Source organism: Oryza sativa, chromosome 6 (genome assembly GCF_034140825.1).
Source record: "Oryza sativa Japonica Group chromosome 6, ASM3414082v1".
NCBI classification, from domain to species: Eukaryota; Viridiplantae; Streptophyta; class Magnoliopsida; order Poales; family Poaceae; genus Oryza; species Oryza sativa.
Genome location: NC_089040.1, coordinates 23,002,847 through 23,024,538, shown reverse-complemented (window position 1 = coordinate 23,024,538; position 21,692 = coordinate 23,002,847). Strand labels below are relative to the sequence as shown.

At 47.9% G+C, this 21,692-nt stretch overlaps 2 protein-coding genes across 2 annotated transcripts; both read right to left on the bottom strand.

Annotated features, from left to right (window-relative positions):
- Window positions 1-1,075: 1,075 nt before the first annotated feature.
- On the bottom strand, window positions 1,076-2,345 carry LOC136357029 (uncharacterized). Its single transcript, XM_066311753.1, has 2 exons — window positions 2,175-2,345; window positions 1,076-1,747 (listed from the first exon to the last, which is right to left on the bottom strand). The coding sequence occupies exons 1-2, from the start codon at window positions 2,343-2,345 to the stop codon at window positions 1,076-1,078; spliced, it is 843 nt and encodes a 280-aa protein (XP_066167850.1).
- A 6,340-nt stretch (window positions 2,346-8,685) lies between these two features.
- Window positions 8,686-13,014, bottom strand: LOC4341355 (protein CYTOKININ-RESPONSIVE GATA TRANSCRIPTION FACTOR 1-like). Its single transcript, XM_015785842.3, has 3 exons — window positions 10,242-13,014; window positions 9,720-10,118; window positions 8,686-9,615 (listed from the first exon to the last, which is right to left on the bottom strand). Exons 1-3 carry the CDS (start codon window positions 10,506-10,508, stop codon window positions 9,109-9,111), a joined length of 1,173 nt encoding a protein of 390 aa, XP_015641328.1. The 5' UTR covers window positions 10,509-13,014; the 3' UTR covers window positions 8,686-9,108.
- Window positions 13,015-21,692: the final 8,678 nt, after the last annotated feature.

Sequence of the window (21,692 nt, the reverse complement as noted above, 5' to 3'; positions counted from 1 at the left end):
GATGGATCACCTCGCGGATGAAGCCAGCCTCCAGGAGCCGCGTCACCTCCTCTCGAATGAAGGCTTGCCGCTCTGGGGCTTGACGCCGCACTTTCTGCCGAACGGGCCGCGCGTCCGGCCGCACGGCAAGGCGGTGCTCGATCACCTCCCTGGGGACCCCGGGCATGTCCGACGGCTTCCATGCGAAGACGTCGGAGTTTGCCCGCAGGAAGGAGACGAGCATGCTTTCCTATGCGGCGTCCAAGGTCCCGCCAATTTTGGCGGTCTTGGACAGATCACCGCCAAGGGGGATTTCCTTGACGGGCACCTCGTCAACCGAGGTGAGGCGCTTCTTGGAGGCACGGGACGCGGAGGCCTCCGGGGCCTGCGGCTCCGTGGCCACTGCCAGGTTGTTGGCGCGCTGCTCTGCGCAGGCGAGGGCGACCTTGACATCGCCAAAGACTGTGATGAGACCACTAGGGCCCGGCATCTTCATCTGGAGGTAGGCGTAGTGGATGGCGGCCATGAACTTCACCAACGCAGGCCTGCCCAGGACCACGTTGTAGGGCAGATTGAGGTCTGCCATGTCGAAGTCGATCCGCTCGGTGCGGAAGTTGGTGGAGTCGCCGAAGGTTACCGGGAGCTCAACGTGGCCGAGAAGCCACGTGTGTCCCGGGGTCACGCCGATGATTGGCAGAGACGGCTGGAGCTTCATCCCCGGGGCCTTGAGCGCGTCGAAGGCAGCCGGGGAGATGATGCTCAGGCTGCCCCCACCCCGGTCAACCAGGACTCGCTTTATCTTGACGTTGTGGATGGTCGAGGAGACCACAAGAGCCAACTTCCCACCCCGAGCGAGCACTGTCGGATGGTCGCTCTGATCAAAGGTGAGCTTCACCTCCGACCAACGCGCCTTCCGTGCCACCTCATGAGTCGGGACGGCGGCCAGAAGCTCACGCCTCATGGCCTTGAATCCACGACGGGATGTGTGAGCGCAAGCCCCCCCATCGAGAGTGGCGACAGTTCCCTGAGGTATCTGGAACTCCAGACCCTCGCTGTCATCGCCATCGTCGGCGGGGGCCTTCTTCTTAGACTCCTCTCACCGATCATTGGCGGGGGTCGCAGGGGCTTTGCCCTCTCGTCGACTCTGCCACTTCTCCTCATCGGCTTTCCGAAACCGCTCGGCCAAGTTCTTGACCGAGCGGCAGTCGGCAAGACTGTGCCGATAAGTATTGTGCACTGAGCACCACTTGTCCGCCGACCGACCCTCACCGGAAGGGGCGGTAGAGCTCGGCTTGCCGTCGGTGGCCCTTTCCTTGCGCGGGGCCCGCGAGAGCCCATCAGCCTCAAGGATGTGGCTCTCGTCATCAGAGCGGGCTGGCTTCCGTTTGCCCCTTCTGTCCCGCCGCTTGGAGCGGGGGGCAGTCTCGGGGGCGGCCGCTGCCACCGCACCGGTGCTGGGGGAGTTCCAAGCCCACGCCTCCTCCTTCCGAGCCACCTTGTCCGCTAGCTCGAAGAGCTCGGTGGTGGTCTTAGGCTCCTTGGAGGCGATCTTCTCCAGCATGCGGTTGTGCCGCACGCCGTTCAGAAATGCATAAACGACCGCGTGGGCCGGGATGCATGGAATAGTGTTGCGAACCTGGTAGAAGCGTTGTATGTATGAGCGGAGGGACTCGTCGTCCTTCCGCTGCACAGCATGTAGGTCCGCCTCCTCCCCCGGACGGGGGTATGCGCCCTGGAAGTTTGTGATAAACTGTTGGCACAGGTCCTCCTAGGAGTGGATGGAGTCGGGGGGCTGGGTCATAAGCCATCCGCGTGCTTGACCCTTAAGAGCCATGGGGAAATAATTCGCCATGACCCGGTCATCCCCTCCCGCCGCAACGATGATCGTGGTATAGATCTGGAGGAACTCGGAGGGATTGATGCTGCCATCATATTTCTCCGTGAGGTTGGGGCGAAATTTCGGGGGCCACCGGACGTTCCGGAGACTCGCCATGAAGGCCCTCCAACCAGTTCCCCCTGGGGTGGACGTGAAAGGCGGGCCGCCGCTCGAGGAGGAACGTGGCACTCCAGACGAGGAGGCGCCTTCTCCCATGCGGGCAGCACGGCGCTCGTCTTGGCGACGCTCAATGTTGACTCGAGCGTCCTGCTCCCCGTATAGGCCATCGTGACGCCTCCGACTTTCCGAGACCCCTGACGACGTTGGGGCCGTAGATCGCCTTGAGGCTATGGCTGTCCGACGGGCCCTCCTCCTTGCTGACGAGGAGAGGGCGGTGGAGGTACGTGACGTACTTGAGGCAGTGGAACAGCCACTCGCGGCCAACTGCCGCTGGGCAGTGGTGACCAAGTTGGCGACGTCGTCCAACCATCGTTGGACGGGGGCCTCCGGCTCCGTGTACACCGGAGGGTGCCGCGGGAGGGCTCCCACCGCCTGAAGCGCGCCCGGGGGCGAGCTGCCGTCGCGATAGGTCAGGCGGCGGCGCGCTCTGATGTGCCGTGGCCTCCTCCCGTCCAGAGGCGGGGAGAGGGCCGAGCCACCCGATCGGGCGGGATCCTCCCTCCGCGGGGGTTCGCGGAGGGGCGGAGTCCAAGAGTCCCGTCGGCGGTGACGCGGGTCGCGACTCCCGCTAGCACCCTCACTCCCGGAAGGAGTGGGGGTGTGCACCTCCACCTATTCCTCTAAAACCTCGACCATGATCGTCGGGGCTTAAGGAAGGCTTGGGGCGGAAGGAAACGACTTCCCTTCGAAGCGCGCGAAATCCCCCTACCTGGCGCGCCAGCTGTCGAGGAGTGATCCTCTCTAGCGGGAGATCATGGGATCCCCATTTCGTGAGTTCGGCCGGGGGAAAAGGCCCGCCTCTGGAAATCACGTATCCGCCTCCTAGGCTACCAGCTAGTGTGCACACAACAAGATTATACAGGTTCAGGCCGCTATGAAGCATAATACACTACTCCTGTGTATGGGATTTAGACTAAAGTTACAAAGGTCCTTAAGCCCCGGAGAATGCTCTTGCTTCCTTTCTCCTTGAGCTCAGGTTTTCCCAGAGTCGTCCCTTTTCTCAGTGGGCAAGGTCCTCCTTTTATACCTCAAGGGGATACCACATGCACCAACTCTATCTACTCTTCTCTCGGGTGGGGGCCCACCCTACCTTGACCGGATCTCGACCCGTGCCTTCGCCTGGAAACTAAGCCACGGTTTGTCCTTGAGTGGGGCCCAACGCTGTCCCTTGCCTGACACGGGGGACAACCCTGTCAATCCCCCATTACTGGATGAAGAATTGTGGTGGCCGCCCTCTCGTGGGGAGGACTTCGAATGACCCTTTCGATGGGACGGGTCATACCTACCTCCACTCCGCCGGAGGCAGATGCGACGTGGGGGCACATCTGTCTGTCCAATCGGATATGACCGGTGACAGGCCGGTCACAGACCGGTCATTCCTGACTGTCGCGCGCCAGTTGGGCATGCCGCACGTCTGCCCCTACTGCATTGAATACGGCAGGGGCAGTTGGGGCGCTGCGTGCATGTCACGTCCCAAAACGACCCTAAAATACATCCTCTAAATTATGCCTAAAATAATTAAAATCCGTGTGAAAGCCTCCAACAATTAAAATGTGCAAAGTTAAAAGTCAAATAAGGCTTGGAGGATTTTTGTATATTTCCTAAAAGTCTAAAATGCGTAAATAAATTTTAGTGGAATTTTCAGAGCACAAATAATAATTATTAAGAAATAAACAAAGTTAAAATGATTTTATAAAAAGAAAAACTCTAAAAAGTCCCCTTTCCCTCCCTCTCCCTCTTGGGCCGGCTCGGCCCATCTCCCTCCCCCTCTCTCCTCTCCCCCGCGGCCCATCCGGCCTCTCCCCGCGCGCGCGCCGCTGACGGGCGGGCCCGCCCGCCACCCTCGCTGACGGGTGGGGCCCACCCGTCATCCCCTTCCTCCCGCCGCTCCCGCCGCCTCGCCCGCGCCCTAGCGCCGCCGCCGCCGCGAATCCCGCTGCCTCCCGCCGTCCCCGCATGCAATCAATAGGGGGGAATTATTCCCCGGGATCCCCTCCCCTTTCCCCCCTTTTTTCCCTCCCTCTCTCCCTCGGATTCGTTTGGAAACCTCTCCCCTAACCTCGCCGACGCCATTAATGGCGGCCGGGTCTCCCGCGCCCATTTCCCCCTCCTCCGGCCGCCCTCTCTCACTCCCAACCCTATATAAACCCTCCCCGAGCTCCCCACCACCGTTTCCGCCACTCACCGCCCTCTCTCCCCGCCGGAATCGAGCTCGCGCCGTCGCTCTCTCTCTCCGCCGTCGCCGCCGAGCTCCGGTCCGCCGGCGTCGTCACCCCGGACCACCTCCCACCTCGGCGCCGCCTCCTTCGGCTTCGCCGCATCCTCGCCGACCTCGTCCACCTCTCCGTTTCGGTCGCCGACCGCCGGAGCACCGTCGACCCCGTCCACCCGAGCCACGCCGCCGCCCTCCTCCGCCCCGGTCGCCGTTTCCGTCGTCGCCGTCGACCCGGGGTGAGCCGTGGACCGCCGCTTCGTTTCCCCCTTTCCCTCCCCTCTCTCGGCCGCCGCTCCGCTGTGCCTATGGCCGCCGCCGGCGACCATAGGGGCGCGGGCGCGCCGCCTCCCGCCGGCCGCACCGACGTGGCCGCCTCCGGGCGCGCCTAGCGGCTGCCGCGTGGGGCCCGGCCGTCAGCCGCCCGCGCCCTCGGGTGCGGCTGACGCGTGGGGCCCACGGCGCCGGCCGGTGTGAGCCAGGTGCACCCGGTCCACCGTGGACCGTGGGGCTGCCGCGTGGGCCCCACTCCCGTGGACCCGGTCCGCATGCCCCTCCCCTCGGCTGACGCAATAAACCCTTTTTAAAATTAAAAATTTAAATGAAGAAATTCGCAAATATTCATTTAAAGAGCATATAAACTTCAAATGGCCATAACTTGGCCATTTGAACTCAGAATTGGACCGTTCAAGTCTCTAATTTTTCCTTAAGAAGTCAAGAACCTATTTTTGTGCTTTGTTTCAGCTTGTTATATGGAGTTTATTAGAGTAAAAGCCTTTTCTTTTCCATTGGTCGTGTAGACGCTGCAGCTTCGGACGATCCGCTCTTCGTGGAAGTTGAAGCCGACGTTTGGGAAAGCGAGCAAGGCAAGTCACATCATCCTTGAACATATTGAATCCCAGTTTATAAAATTATTTTGATTTAAATTATTGCATTATCGCTTTATTTAAATTCCCGCGTTATCACTGTTTTATCTAGCCATGCCTATTTACCTTTGTTATGACCTTATTATTGTTATTGTTATTATTTCCTTGTTCACCCTAGAATAAACAAAACCCCAACTAGTGGACACTCTACTCATGATACCACTAGTATGATTTTAGGTAGATGCTTCGCTGGTTAATTAGGCAACATTAGGTGGTTTTACAACTCTAGACTGTGGGATTTTCTCATCACCTGGACACTATGGAATGGTTGGATTATTGTGGAATTGGATTCACACCGCCCCCTCTATTCGAAATCCCCAAAATGGTTTTAGGCTGGACTCGGGGTGCATGGTTTTGATAGTAGCACCTCGGCCATATAAGGACCGGTCTTCGGGCCTCTGTTGCAAAGCACTACCGTACTTCCACATGTCTAGTGGGTAACGCTTAGTTTGTGGCTCAGTCTGGTTATAAACAAAAGTACACGGATGGAGATGGACGAAGTCGGGGGTCGATGGACATCTCTAGGACAAATGAAGGCTACACGAGCTGCGTCCCGGTAGTCGAGATGTCATGGCACAGGGCCGGTGTCCTGCAGCTAGGGGCTCAGTCCTGCCTACCTGTCCCGGGGGTTCCAGCCGTAGGTGGGGTTGGGTCGGTACTCTTGTCTATGGCTAGGATGGGTTGGAAACTATGTCACGTCTTCCGTCCGTATAACGTGGTGGTATGTGGCACGTGGTTACACGTGAGGAAGATGTGTCTTGTGGGTAAAGATGTACACCTCTGATCAGAGTATAATCTATTCGAATAGCCGCGCCCTTGGTTATGGGCAAGCCGAGCAATGTACCCAAGTTAGTGTTTTAATTCTTAAAACCTGCTTAACAACTAAAATGTGGAATGGTTGGCCTGGGTTGGCTTGGGACGAGCTGGGACCCAGGGTCGGGTTGCCAGTTCGGTCTGAATCATCAGAGGCCTTGGGTTAAGGCAAGCTCGTGTGGGTTCACGGCCTTGATTAATAATATTGTATAGCTCTGGAAACGTGTTTACAAAATAGCTTTGAGCAACTAAGTGTCTTTTAATGCTGTTTACTGCAAACCCTAACCCTTTATATCATAACCCCCTTCTACTCCTTTACATTTATCCTGCACTTGTGGGTATGTCTTGTTGAGTACGGTGGTTGTACTCAGTCTTGCTCAATTTTTCCAAACCCAGAAGAGGAGTCCCTGGAAGATGAAGGCTTTGGTGTCTAGCTCGTGCCTGCCGTCAAGCGCCTGTGGTCGTCGCCCTAGTCTTCCGCTGTTTCTCGTTTGTCTTTGTGTGTGCTGGGCCTTCGCTGCCCATGTAATAAATTAACTATTTACGCTTCCGCTTGATAAACTCTGAAATGTATCAACTTTTGGTGTACCTTGTCTCCTGGGACAAGGAATAATACACGCACGTAAGGAACGCCCGTTGGGTCAATCCCGGTCGTGACAGTGCATTAAAGGAGGTTCGGCTTGGGCCCCCTCCCCGCTTGCTCCCCCCGCCACCCGCTTGCTCCCCCCGCCAGATGGCGGATGGGTGAGGCCCTCGGGGCAAAACGGTGTGAGGGCCCGAGGGGCATGACGTGGCACCCCGAGGCCCCCTGGCCGCTCCTGCGATCCGCGGGGTACGGGGGTAGGGCCAAGCTGTAGGGTCACGCGGCAAGATGGGAAGGTAAATTCCCCTCATTCCGCATACCCCCGGGCCCACTTCACCGACAGTGGCTATATAGCTTGGATTTCCTATATATATATGTATATATAAATATATTTTGGATAATGATTTCCTATAATATATAATCCTCCCTCCGTCCCATAATATAAGGGATTTTAAGTTTTTGTTTGTACTGTTTGACTAATCGTCTTATTCAAAAAATTTTAGAATTATTATTTATTTTTCTTATGACTTAGTTTATTATCCAATGTGCTTTAAGCACAGCTTTTCGTTTTTTATATTTGTAAAAAAAAAAATTGAATAAGACGAGTAGTCAAACAGTGCAAGCAAAAACTCAAAATCCCTTATATTATGGGACGGAGGGAGTAGTAACTTTGTTACCTAATTCCTACTATATTCCTTTCTGAACTCGTGTGTTTCCGATAGGACCTGAAAACATATGCACCACAGAGAATTAAGTTTGCTCAGAACTCTTTTAAACTTGTACTACAAACTAAAAGAAATTCAAGTATTTCTGTATTTGTAGGCTTTCAAATCAGACCAATGAATGAACTATGTCGAACCATGCAAAAGGAAACAAACTAGTACTCCCTCCATCCCATTTTAAGTGTAGCCATGATTTTTGTGTCTAACTTTGACCATCCATCTTATTTAAAATTTTTTTGAAAACATTTAAAAACACAAGTAACGAGTAAAGTACTATTCGTATTTTATTTTTTCATAATAATAAAAATATTAATTATAAAAAAAAATTTAAATAAGACAGACGATCAAAGTTGGACGTGAAAACTTATGCTTGCACTTAAAATGGGACGGAGAGAGTAGTTTATATTTGTGTTGAGAACACATTTCTCTCCATATATTTTATATATGTGTTGAAGTTCTAAACCAGAAGGAATCGTTTTCCTGCCTCGGCCATGAGATGATGAAAAAGTTGCCTAATGGTTAACTGTTAGGAGTACTATTACCGATGGCATTTCTTGGTGGCCGTAAGCTAGTCATAGGGAATTCTAGCAAGCATATGTTAAATTGGTGGATATACAGATCTAAGCATATGTTAAGCATATGTTAAATTGTGAAATTCACAATCTCGGCCAAAAACTTATTAAAAGATTCAAGTTTGTATCGTACATGTTTTTAATGAATAATGACATGAACCTCGCAAAAAAAATGAATAATGACACGAAATTCCTCAAGTTTTTTATTCCCTATAAATGACTATTCCATGGTGCATCTACGAAGATAATAGAAACAATATATAGGATATGATATTTTTAGCACGAATAGGAAAAGCGAAAAAGAAAATCCTTGTAATTCGAATTTCTTGTTTAAATTTAAAATTTTGCTTGACAGTTCATTCAAAATTTCTTCTCTTCCGAGATTTCTTCAAAAGGAAATCCTATGTAATTCATCATGTCTACCTTTGGTGTGCCATTCAAATTATTTATTGCATTTTCGATATTTCCGTTATCGTGTTCTCTACTACATTTCCTTTGTTCCAACAAGTACAGGCGCCCCAACAGAAAAAAAATGTTTACAAACAAGATTATCCTGTGATTGACACTCGAGATCAAAGATGGCCCCTCCTCAGATGCCATCTGTTTAAGACAATGTTGGCCTCAAAATTAATCAGTGAAAACGACACACCCTTGAGACACAAATTAAAGCGCCCGCATCGTAACTGACATAATCATCAAAAGGCCGGAAAATTAATCGACAAGTACGTACCTGTGAACAGTAAAAAAATCATGTCTCGATCGATCGATCGACATGATCGAGCTCGACCTTCAAGTTTACAATAATAAAAAAATTAAGGCAAATTAAACGAAGAACAAACATACATATATAGCAGCCAGTGGCATAATTAGCCGTGAAGCAGCCCAAAAAAGCTTACTCCAAATTGAACTCACAGTACAGTAAATCTTACCTAGCTAGCTCACACTTTTCTCTTAATTATTCTTTCTCCTCTAATCTCCTCTTGATGTTTCTACCTCACTCTCTCTCTCACTCTCTAGTACAGTGCACAAAGTAACAGAGATCACAAGACTCGAACAGGAAACAAGACGCCAAGAGACATTCCAACTGGGGGGCAGTGTACGATCGATCGAGCGAGCAAGAACAGGCTAACGCACTAGCTGCAAAAAGCCTGCACCTCTCTCCATCTCCATCGATTGGTCTCTCTAGCTTGGTGCCAATCGATCGATCGATGGATGCATGCAGAGATGAAGTATAGCTTTTCTTTCTCAGCTCCGGACAAGCCCGCAGGACAGCGTCATGAGCAGCATGGCGGCGTCAGTGATCTCGTCCTGCACCGCCGCCGCGAAGCCGGGAGCCACCGGTGACGGCCGGAAGCTGCAGGAGGCGGTGGCGGCGGCATGGGTCTTGCTCCAGCTGAGCCCGATGCTGTCGACGAGAGTACCACCCCTCGTCGTCGGCGCCGGGGGCGGGGCGACGGTGGCGGACTCGGCCGTCTCCTCCATGGCAGCTGCGGCGGCTGCGTTTGTGGCGGCGGGCAGCGTTTGATGATCCTCGACCTGGACGACCTTGCACCGTTTCTTGAACGGCAGCGACGACCGGTCGACGTCGGCTCTCTTCTCCTTCTTCACCTTCGGCTGCGCAGCCGCCACCGCAGCGGCGCCGCTATGTGCGGCCGCCTTGGGGCCGGCGGCGTTGGGGGACGCTGGTAGTCCGGAGGCCATCATCGCCCGCCGCGCCTTCCTCTGCCTGATGCCGCACGCGTTGCAAAGCGACTGCACCATGGAACAGCCATGAAATGAGACACAGCTGCAGTATACGCAAGCAAAAGCATCCATGGCGCCATGGCCATGAGTGAGACGAAGAGGTATATAAGTACCTTGGGGCCGCACGGGCCACTCCTCCACAAGGGAGTCTTGGTGGTGTTGCAGTCGGAGCACACCCTAATCACGCCAAAAGCTTGGCCCATGGCGCCGCCATGGCCGTGATCCTCGTACGCCTGCGCCGGCCTCCTCCTCGGCTTCTTCGGCGCCACCGTCGTCGCAGCCCCGCCAGTGACACCGGACGACGGCTCACCCATCTTCCTCGTGATCTTCATCTTGGCCGCTGGCACCGCGCTCCACTTGCCGCCGGCGACGACCTTGGCTAACCCGCAGCTCGCCTGCAGCTTCTCGGTATCGTATGGATCGAACTGCGACCGCTCGATCATGTCGTCGCGGATGCTCTTGACGGTCGGGAACGGCGTCGCAAAGATGCCAGCGGATGATCCTCCAATCATCTGATGATTTAACAGCAGAAGAATTAACATGTCAAACAAACAATTTGACAAATCAACACATGATTAAGACTTGAACCCCTAGCTATAGCTACATATAGGTACAGATTAGACGGTAGAGCTTACATTTTGGGGCTCAAGCATGGCTTGATGCTGATGCTGCTGCTGCTGTGTCAAGTGATGGTCTGAACCATAGCTTAGAGTGGTGCTGTCGCTAGGGCTGCTGCTGCTGCTTCTTCTACTGATCACAAAGGGGAATAAGACTGGGGGATCCTTAGGCTGCAGGGAGAAGGCTTGGAAGTGGCCTTGGTGATGATCCTGGTGGTGATGGTGGTGCTCCCCCTCCATGAGAGGGAGAGCAGCTGAGAGCTGACTCATGTAGATGGTAGACATGAGAGGCAGCAACTGCCTAGCTACTAACTAGATCTCTCTAGCTAGTTTGCGAGTACAGATATTGGATAAACTCGCAGAGATCGATCAGGATGAGACCGCGAGGAAGATGAGAGAGACGATGGTACGCTTCGCGCGACGAGTGTTGATGCGGTTGGAGGGGCAATTTTGCGAGGTCCAGCACGATTAAGGATGCTAGAAGGAGGTATGTCCCTTTTATAAAGGAGCCAAGAGAGAGGACTCTAGGCCGCGTATAGATCATTCGTGTGTGATCCCTTTCAGAGATAGAGGGAAGGAGACTGCATTGTTGTTTCTTTAGAGAGAGAGAGGGGAGCACAGGAAAGGGATGAACTGTAGATCATATCCGAGGGGAACAGTAAAACACGTCGGCTGCTGTGCAAGCACACACGTTAATTAATTCAGGCAAGAGCAACAAGAAAAAAAATTAAAGGATATATGCGTGTGATGGTTACGTGCTGTATCCTACGTGGCAGACATGCTCGAGAGCACTGTGCCCTCAGATTAGGGGAAAGCTAATACTGTGGTTTTTCTCCCTTGGCACTGGCAGAGGCCTGATTGACCGATATTCATTGTGGTCGAGTTTTAGCTTAAAATTGGGAGTACTAATGACTAATTGGTCCATTTCTACATAAATGGAAGAACAAAGGTAAGAGCTTCAAACCAAAAATGTATTCTTTACATTATAAATATACAAGCTTATACATCCCTACCAATATGCACTTCTTATTAGAGCATCACCAACAACATCCTAAAATTTTATTCCTAATTTTTTTATTATGGGAATCCTAAACAGATGATAAAATTTTCCTCTCCAAGAGATTGGGTAAAATTGGTTTCCTAAAAACTAAAAAGGTGGGCCACAATAAAATTTCCACCAGAAAAATTTGTTTTGCAGCAGCTCCTCCAGCGAGATCGCGTGTGCCGCGAAAAAGAAAACGCCAATCCCGGAGTATAGAATAGAGAATTTTGAGTATGAGATTAGGGAATTGGAACAAAATCTTAACAAAAAACCTCATATTACTTGACAGGGAATTATATAAAGATTATGTTGGTGATGATCTTTAGATCATCATCAGTAGGATCTATAAATCGTTCCTAATCCTGGATTTTAGGGATTTTTTTTGGTCAAAAATCACAACAACAGGATCTGTAAATCGTTCCCAATCCTAGATGTTAGGATTTTTGTAAAAAAATCGGTTCCAACAGTTTCCCTGTCGGCTTTCCCGGTAAACGTTCCCAATCCTAGATTTTAGTGATTTTTGTCAAAAAAAAAAATTGGTTCCAACAGTTTCCCTATCGGTTCTCCTAGTAAATCGAGTTCCCAAATCTTGATTTTTTTTTCTGTTCTTCACTGCGGATAATGCCAGGGCTCGGGCGACCAGCGCGGGGGAGCGAAATTGGGCGCACAACCCCCCCCCCCCCCTCCCCCGGCGACGCGCGTTCCCCCTTGGGCCCCACCATTTGTCATGCCTCCATCTGCCACGTGTCCCTACCAAACACGCTTCACATATTGTACTCACAATGTTTCACTATGTATAGATTTAACGTTGCAGTGAATTAAAACATTTTTTTCAACGAATCACCCATATATTTTGGAAACCCTCTATTAAGGGGATTCGTTTCATTTTTTGTTCCACCAAAAATATTTCACATAGTGTACTCACAATGTTTCACTATGTATAGATAAAATATTGCAGTGAACGAGACATTCTTTTGCAATAAATTACCCACATATTTTGGAAACCCTCTATTAAGGGAATTCGTTTCATTTTTTGTTCCACAAAAAATGTTTCACCTAGTGTACTCACAATGTTTCACTATGTATAGATCTAATGTTGCAGTGAACTGAAATTTTCACTATTTGCTGAAACATTGCTTTTATATAAGGTGAAACAACACCCGATTTAAATGATTGAAACATTTTTTATATACTTAGTGAAACAATTCTGATATACTTTGTGGAACATCGTGCAACATTTAAAAATAATTCAATAATAAGCTAAAAAAATTTCGTCGGAATATATCCATGTGTGGTCTTGTTTTGAAGATTTAATTGCAACGAATTTAATGGTGCAATCGGATCATGATTTGGATAAGTAATTTAAAAGAAAAAATAGTTTAAAGTGGTTTGCACATATGCGTGACGCCCGACCGGGAGTCGCGTCCCACTTGTAGGGAATCGGTTTCCTTCCCAATCCACCGCGAGTCGCGCGACGAGTGTAATCACTAGCAGTGGGCGATCGTGATGTTGCGGGAGGACAAGATTTTCATGGGTAGTTTCTAATGGGACCTACTTTTTTCTTTTAGGAAATCAATTTTAACCAATTTCTTGGAAGAACTATTTTGACACATCAAATTCTCTTTAGGATTTTTCAAAACAAAATTTTGGGATGAAATTTAGTGGACCTCTTGGTGGTGCTCTTACAGAGTTACCTTCAAAAAGCAAAATTTGCTAAAGGATATTCAAAGGTTGTGGTCTTTGCTCCTAGATTGGATTCATGGCATCATAAAATGCCATAACTATTCATATATTTAGAATCATGTCATTGCAATTCTACATGAATTCGAGATATGCTACTACATACCCCTTTATCGTATTTTCTAATATTTTAGGACCAAATTACCCCTATCCTTCATCCTCTTCTTCGTTGTTCTTTCCTACTCTCTCCGGCTAAGCTTGGCATTCATCTCGCTGGCGGCGGAGCTCGGCGTCCCTCTCTTCAGTCTACTCGTCGCTCCACCCACGTTCGCCTCCCTCTCTCAGGCGTGAAGAGGGCGACGGAACCGACAGTAACGAGGAGGCATAGGGGCAGTGGGCTCAGTGGTGGGGAGACATAGGGGAGGCGGGCTCTGTGAAGGGGAGATGCAAGGCAGCGTGCGTCCCTCTCGCCGACAGAGGAGCTTGGCGTCTCTCTCCAGTGCTGCTCGTCGCTCCGTCCACGTCCACCTCCTTTCTGACGTGAAGAGGACGTCAAGGCACATGGGCGACGAGCTCAACAGTGGGGAGGCAGGGCTGCGGGCTCGAACCTCAAAGATGGGGAGATACGGGGGCGGCGAGCGTCCCTCCCTCCGACACTGCTCATCGCTCTGCCCACATCTGCCTCCCTTTCTCCGGCGCGAAGAGGACAACGAGGCCTATGGCGGTGTGGAGGCACAAGGGTGGCGGGGAGACGGTGAGAGGGGTGGGCGACGGGGACATGCTGGGGCCGTGTGCTCGGCGACAGGGAGATGCTGGGGTGGCATGCTCCTCCTCCTCCACTTGTCTATAGTGGCCACAATGATGAGGACTGATGTTCTCCTTGAACCAAATCTAGCAAGTTGGGAACGACAGTTGTGCGCTCAAGTTACTGCGCCGCTGATGTGATGGCTGGCAAGGGGAGGAAGAGACCGGCTTAGGACAGAGGTGGCTATGGTGGCTGGAGTTCACTGGAAATAGGAGGAGAGGAGGAAGAAGGGGAAGAAGGAAGAAAGGGTAATTCAGTCCAAAAAAATATGACAAATGCATCAAAAGGTAAGTAGTGGCATATCTAGAACATCAGTCAAATTGTAATGTTTTGTTTACAAATAACTAAATTGTAATGGTATTTTTCAAAACATATAAATTTATAATGGCATGAATCTAATTAACCCAAAAAAGATACCATGGCTCTAAGACACTTTGAAAAATGATAATTTAGTCGAGAACACTATAACTATTATTTTATCAGTTCAGAACCAAATGACAAGAGAAACAATTAGAACAAACTCCCGCATGCATTAATACGTAACTGCCACCGTGGACGCCATCACCTATTTCTAGGGTTTTGAGTAGGGGATAGGGAAAGAGAAGTGCTCAGGACTGGTTTGAACCAAATTCAACTGGATTACATGTTGCTTCGGTTTCTTGGGGCGAAAAAAATATACACCCTCTAAATTGGAACTTAGGGTGTAGTTCATTTCTCCAGAGAATCAAGAAAAATTCATGGACTTAAAAGGGAGACTTAAAATTCAGGAACAAGCAAATTAATAACGTCCCCACGTCCAACGTAATCACAAACTACACGGAAGGCTCGATCAATATAGTAACACACATGCAGTGCTAAATTAAGCTTCAAAAGAAAATTGATAGAGAAAAGCTTAATTTAGGGCATTGAATCGCGAGTACCTGGCTAGATGCATGTGGTAGTATATGTATTCTGCTGCACTTGGTACGTTGAGATCTGCCGAACTTGGCGGATAGTGGCCGGTATGCAGCAAAATGCCTCCTCATGCAAAGATTTAGACACGATGCACATCAATTGCAAAGATTTAGAAAAACCAAGATTCAACTAATCACTCTTAAGCAGTATTTTTAAAACATGAAAAGGACTTCAAAAAAATATAGTAGTACTTTTTTAAAAGAAGAAACTAAAATGACTTCAGAAAAGTATAGTAGTTATGCTAGTAATAAGCGCAATATCAATATTGCATACACTCTCACAGGATAAATATATATTGCTGTAATGTCAAGAAATGCAAATTGCAAAACCCCTCCATGTAGTACATGCATGTCGGCAAGCAAAGTGTAGGGGTCCGGCCAGCTAGTTGCCGATCTCTCTTGCCCATCAACAGTAACACGCTACGTTTGGATTTATCCGGGACAATTATATATGTGATACATTTTCCCTGGAAACAAATACCTAGTACTTCAACTAACTATTTTTCAACAGTACTATATATATATGCTAGCCCTCTAAATACCAATAAATTAAAGGTTTCGATACCACTAATAATACGTGCAATAATTAAAATCCTGACAACTACGTACGTACAATTACGGAACTGTTGGGAATTAATAACCACATGTGAATGATCCCTTCTCCTTGAACTAATAATGCGTGCATAAGACATATATATACATGTTCGGTACTATTGTAGCGCGTCTAGGTGATCCACTGGATATATGTAGATGCCCCAGTTCAAAGGTAGAGCGCGCGGCTGTGTGCATTTCATATAGATAGGTTGAAAGATGTACTAGATTCATTTGATTTTGCATGGATGCGGCGGATCTCTGCTGCCTGCCTCTATCTTCGCTCTCCTCCTTTTGGTGTAGACAAAAGAACATTATGGCTTGGGCAGGCAAAGAGACGCTTCCTGCCCCCCCCCCCCCTCCCCTTGGCCTACTATACTGTACATGTGAGCATGCATGCATGCATTGTTCATAGCTCATCATGTTTAACTAATTTCTCAGTGCCAGATCTATGTCCCTATAGGAACATTTCTTTTTCCATTTTGCACTGTTATAGATAAATCCAAGAATCATTGCCATGTCAACAAAATCGAAAGTAGATCATCAAGATCCCCGGTAAATCAGTTTAATTTTATATGTGTTGACCAGCAGTTATGTTTACAATTAAAAACAAATGCTTATATGTGTATGGGTCAAATTCATTCATGGTGCACTCTAGGATTTCCCACTTCCTTGTGATATTGACTTGTCAGGTAAATATCGAGTTCTTGACAGATAGGCGCCATTATTATTTGGGCAAATCCTATAGGCCTTACATGATTGTGCTATACTCAGACGCATTTGTTTATCTTATCTGTATATATGGACGCAATATATCTGTAACAAACGGATAAATTCTAGGCTCTATTTTTTTGCAGATTAGGAAGTTAATTTTTAGCACTTGAACTTTGCTCCCAGTGCATTTTTCACCCTAAACTATAAAACCGGTCATTTTTCACGTTCAACTTTTAAAACAGGATGCATCACTGGTGGAGAAACCATCTTTGGTCGGTCGACCCAATTACACAATAGTCCCGGTTGCGATAAAAATCGGGACTAAAGATCTATTTTTAGTCCCGGTTGTTTATACCAACCGGGACAAAAATGAGCTGCCGAGCGTCTGCCGCTACCCTCTCCTCGGTACCCCTCCCCTTTTTTCTCTCATTCATTAAGACTCCCTCTCCTCTTCCATTTTTTCCTCGGTATCCCAGCCTCCCTTCATCTCCCCTTCCTCCCCCTTCCCCTCTCCTCCGATTCCCCTCCCCACCTCCTCCGATTCTTCCCCTCTCTGCTGCGGGCCGAGCGGCGGCGACGGAGGTAGCCGGCCGCACAGCAGGCGGCCGTGCGGCGGACGGGTGGCAGCGGCCGTGTGGGAGCCGGTCCGGCGGCGGCGGCCATGCGGTGGTGGCGGAGTGAGGCGGCCATGCGGCGGTGGCGGAGCGAGGCGGCCGGTGGGGCCGCGCCAGTCGGCGGCGAGCAGGCGGCCGGTGGCGGCGGCGGACGGGTAGCGGCGGCCGTCCGGGAGCCGGTCGGGCGGCGGAGGCCGTGCGGTGGTGGCGGAGCGAGGCGGCCGTGCGGCGGTGGCGGAGCGAGGCGGCCGCACGGCAGGCGGCCATGCGGCGGCCGGTGGGGCCGCGCCCGTCGGCGGCGGGCAGGCGGCCGGCGGGGCCGCAGGTGGCGGCCGGTGGCGGCGGCGGCCGGTGGGGCCGCGCCCGGCGGCAGCGGCAGCCCGCATTGTTTTTTTTTTAATTATTTGTGATTTCACTGAGATGTACTTTTGGATGGATAATTTTGTGATTCATTGCACATTTGTGTGGATCTGTGATGTATTTGATTTGTTTGTAATTTTTATAGGATTTGTGATGTATTTGATTTGTGTGTATAAGTAACTTTGATTTGTGATGTAGATTTGGGATGTTACTTTGATTTGTGGATTGGGGGTTTGATTTGGGATATGTATCCCACTTGATTTAGGAGAAAATAAAAAAGAAAAAGGGGACCATCTCACTGCCGCAACCCTCTCTTTAGTCCCGGTTGGTACTAAAGATCCCCTTTCTTTAGTCCCGGTTGTTGTTATTAACCGGGACTAAAGATCGATTTTTAGTCCCGGGTATTTGAACCGGAACTAAAGATAGCGATCTTTAGTCCCGGATTGGTAGTCCCGGTTTGAAAACCGGGACTATAGAGGGTTGCGAACCGGGACTAAAAGGCACTTCTCCACCAGTGCATAACGCCCTCAAACCATATTTCATGGTGGTTTTGATTGATATGGCAATGGTTTTTCACTAATATAAACTTCAATCAGCCAAGTTGTTATGGTTGTGGACCTAACTAAGTGATGTTTGCATAAAAAAAATATAATAACAGTATAAAATATGAAAAACACATTCATTTCAAACATAACCACTAAGCATACCCATAAGATGTTTTTTTCTGGTTTAAAAAGTTGAAAGTGAAAAATAACCGGTTTTATAATATTGGGTGAAAAATAGACTTGAAGCTAAGTTGAAAGGCTAAAATTAAGCTTTAAGCTTTACCCTACAGATCATTGTAGAAATTTCTAGGTTATGGAGCTTAGGGTGCCTTGAATATCACCAGTTATTTTGTGTAAAAAAATACAGATAGAAAGATGACATGCAGACACATTTTTAGACTAAAAAAATATATAACAACTTTCACATGGGGGAGGTGAAAAAGGATGAAACAGTCGCCTGTCAATCACATATAAGACAAAGTTTCCACAGTACCCGTGACAAAAAGCCTTTTATGTGTAAACCCTTTGCACCTCGAATATAAAATTACGGTTTACTAAATTATTATCTTTCAGCAGTAAGTATGCTGCATAATTTTACTCCACAGTCACCTCTTCTATCCTGTCTGACATTACAACGTTAATAATATATAAAGTAATACCGCATCGCCCAATCAAGTGTACTCCCAAATGTTCATCATGGCTGTGCATGATCGCGTGTCCCCCACTTCACCATACGAGCAAGTTGATCAGGAAATAGTATTCTCCTCCATCCATGCCGGTTACCAAAAGAGGCAAGGTAGGGTATAGTAGGAACTAGGAAGGCAAGCAGCCCTGCTCACACTACCCTTATCTCTCAGCTCAGCTCGAGCTGAGCCTGATCGATCTATCCTCGGTTACGCACGAGCGAGCGAGAGAGAGGCAGACACGGTCGAAAACCGCGACAGCGACGGCGTATTCCCACATGAGCGAGCCCATACGCCCCCAGCTACGTGCGGCCAAAATCTGGGCAACTTGTTGCTAAACCCAACCTCCCTTCCCTCGTGATCTGGCCATCAATGGGCGACAGATGCAGTGAGGCCGCACGCACGCCCAAACAAGCAACCCATTGGCCCCAAATCCATGAAATGCAACAGGGGCGGCAGCGGCCACCATGGCCGTGCCCACTGCACAGCTCTGCAGCTAGCTCCCTTTTGTTTTTACAGCAGGATTCATGGCGATGTTTGCATGGTAAAAAAGGGAGATGGAAATTGACAAAGAAATGTGGATATCGAGATCATGGGTTGACCCACTTACTTGGACAGAGATCTTCAAGGATGGATGTTTCCTCGGCGCATCGAGATCGGAGCTGCATCTCTGAACCCCTTGCTGGCAAGTAGAAAGCAAGTACTGCCAGACCACGGACCTGGAAAAACTTCAGGTTATCAACAAACAGGGTAAGAATTTTTGGAATTGGTGCTTGGTGGTTTGGCAGTCAGCACCAATTGCAGATCAGTCTAATTGTTTATATACGAGTTGATAATGAAAGCATAATATGAAGAACAGCTACAGTTTACTAAGAAACAGATCCGGAAGAAAAAAAACACTATTCAAGGTTTTAGGTTAGCAAGAGAGGCCCTAAACCTTAATTCCTGAGAAACAATAATTAACTTACTGTGAAAGTACTGCAACAGTGAAACAACAGAGAATCCGAAGAAACCGTTTCAGATCAAAATATAACAAATCAGTCATACTTTTCAGCGCAGCATTCGAAGACAATGATTCCAGGGTATGCACAACTGTTGGAGAGAAAAACACTGCCTTCTGTATAGATCATCTTTAAGTTGTTCCATGGACAGGGGCCTGAGAACGGAAACAATGTAGCAAAACAGTGTTACTCAAAACCAGTTGAGGATCTATTAGCACAGCTGGACCACATATTTGTTCATGAATGAACTGCTACAAGAACATGACCCAACCACACAGTCAATTATGGATGCAAAATATCCATCACTTAACTAAACTAGCACTAGTGTAAATGCTCTAGCAGCTTTTGCTATACTACAGTTCAGACTTAAGTCCACAAAAGATTCAAACAGCACTGTCAAACTTCTTATCAATTATCATACAATTCCTACAGCTGGATAATGTTCTTAACAGAGAGGCAGCTACTGGATTGTATGATGGTTAGGACGCATACGTATACGGTCTTTGAATCACTCCTGGAGACCGGAGAGATAGTAATTCACTCGCTGTCACGACTTGTAAGGTGGTAAGGCCAGGCTCAATCATAGACTTACGCCCAACAAATATGTAGCTTTCAGAAGGCTCTGCAAATCCAAACGGGACGTGGCTTTGTGCAAAAGGACACTGTGCACCATGTCTACAGGGACCCCTCTGTGGGGGTAACAGCAAATGGATGGTTGGTGATTGAAAAAGAAAACAATTACAGTACATATACAGGTAGGTCAGTTAAGGATGACGGCTATATCTTGAAGCATAGGATTATGCATTTACGCTAAATGATTTACACAGAACATACAGAATTCTTAAATTGTTTAAGAGGTGGTGCACAATGAGTTGAGTCGGCTGTTAGTATTAAAGTGAGGTAAGTCAAATATTTGACACCTAGTGACCTATATCTGTATTTATACTACTAGTACATAACTGTCGTGTACATGCATGAAGCTTCGAAAAAAGGTTTTGTCCACATGTATTAACACTAGATTTGGCACATTTGATCTCAGTTGTCCATTGCTTCCGTGTTACAGATCTCCTTGATCTTCGTATGCCTTGATTTTATTTAATTAATGTTCTGTTTTGTTATCTACCCGTATGCACTATTTCTGTTGTACTATATGATTGTAGTGAACCAAAATTAGTTATGCAAATACAATGGATGAATGGTCGAATTTCATAGTGTGTATGGATCAGCAAAATAACAACCATCATATGTTTAATATATTGGTGGGTTCCAACATAAAAATCTATTTTCCCACATTCTAGCACCCTTTCACTTAACTAAGAAAAAGATGGGACAAGATATTTGAAAAGGAAGTACTGAACCCTTTTGACCAAGAGAATCTAACAGCAGTGACAGATTAGATCATACATCTGGTTTTATCATCAAGGTAGATTAACTGTACCCAAATTCTGGACAGGAACAATTTCATGCAATATTAGGCTAGTCAAAGAACTGCAAGTAGTGTTAGAAGTAAAAGGGCTGAAATACAAATTGCAAAATTCATCCAATAAGTATTGCAATGAAATTTTAAAAATATCCATTAGACTAGTATGATGATGGGGATGCATTCAGACTGCAAGCAAGTGGTTGTGGGAGGCACACGCCCGCAACAACCAGTTGTTATCAGATCAGAGAAACAACAAAAATGGAAGAAGCAAGAGAGCAATTAAGGATAAGGTAAACCTAGGGGTGGGATGAAGGGATGAACCACGGCCACATATTTTGGGACTAAACACTTCACTATTCTGGGATTATGTTTAGTGACAAAAATGGATCATGATATTTATGGTGCTAAATGCTACTAGTGGTAAAAGTTTCTTTTGCACCCCTATTTCAACTCAAGTATGAAGGCCAGTTAATTTTCTTACCAGCTATAGACACAAGGTAAATACTAAATAGTCAGTCCCTCTTTTTAGTTCTGTTTTGTAAGTGAAACCCCTCTATTATATAGGAGAGATCTCCACACCTTTTTTGTTTGCATCAGCAAGAAATTTTGTAGACCAAGAATGCACGTTCAGTTCAACATTTATAGTGCGAAAAAGTTAATTATGTAAGACAAACTTCTATAAGTTTTGTCGATCTAGATTTCTGATGCAGCAGCCTAGTTAATTGGTAAGTTCAATATTTCTATTTGAGAAAAGAACAACTTTCTCCAATTCAACGGTATCAAATTTGGTTTACATTAATATAATAAGAAGTATAACAACAAAAAGTAATGGCACAGTATAAAATAATTACAGACTTCTACTTCTGCTGCATCACCATTAATTTACTGAAAATAAATTAGCCGTTTTCAAACAAAGATAAAGAATAAAGAACCAAACTAACAGATTGGATAGCAAAATATCATTTTGAGATATGATTTCTAATCTAACGATTGGCTATGAGTAACTTTTTTTTTTTGGAGAAAGACCTATCATGCAATCTTCCGTCACCAAAAGAAGA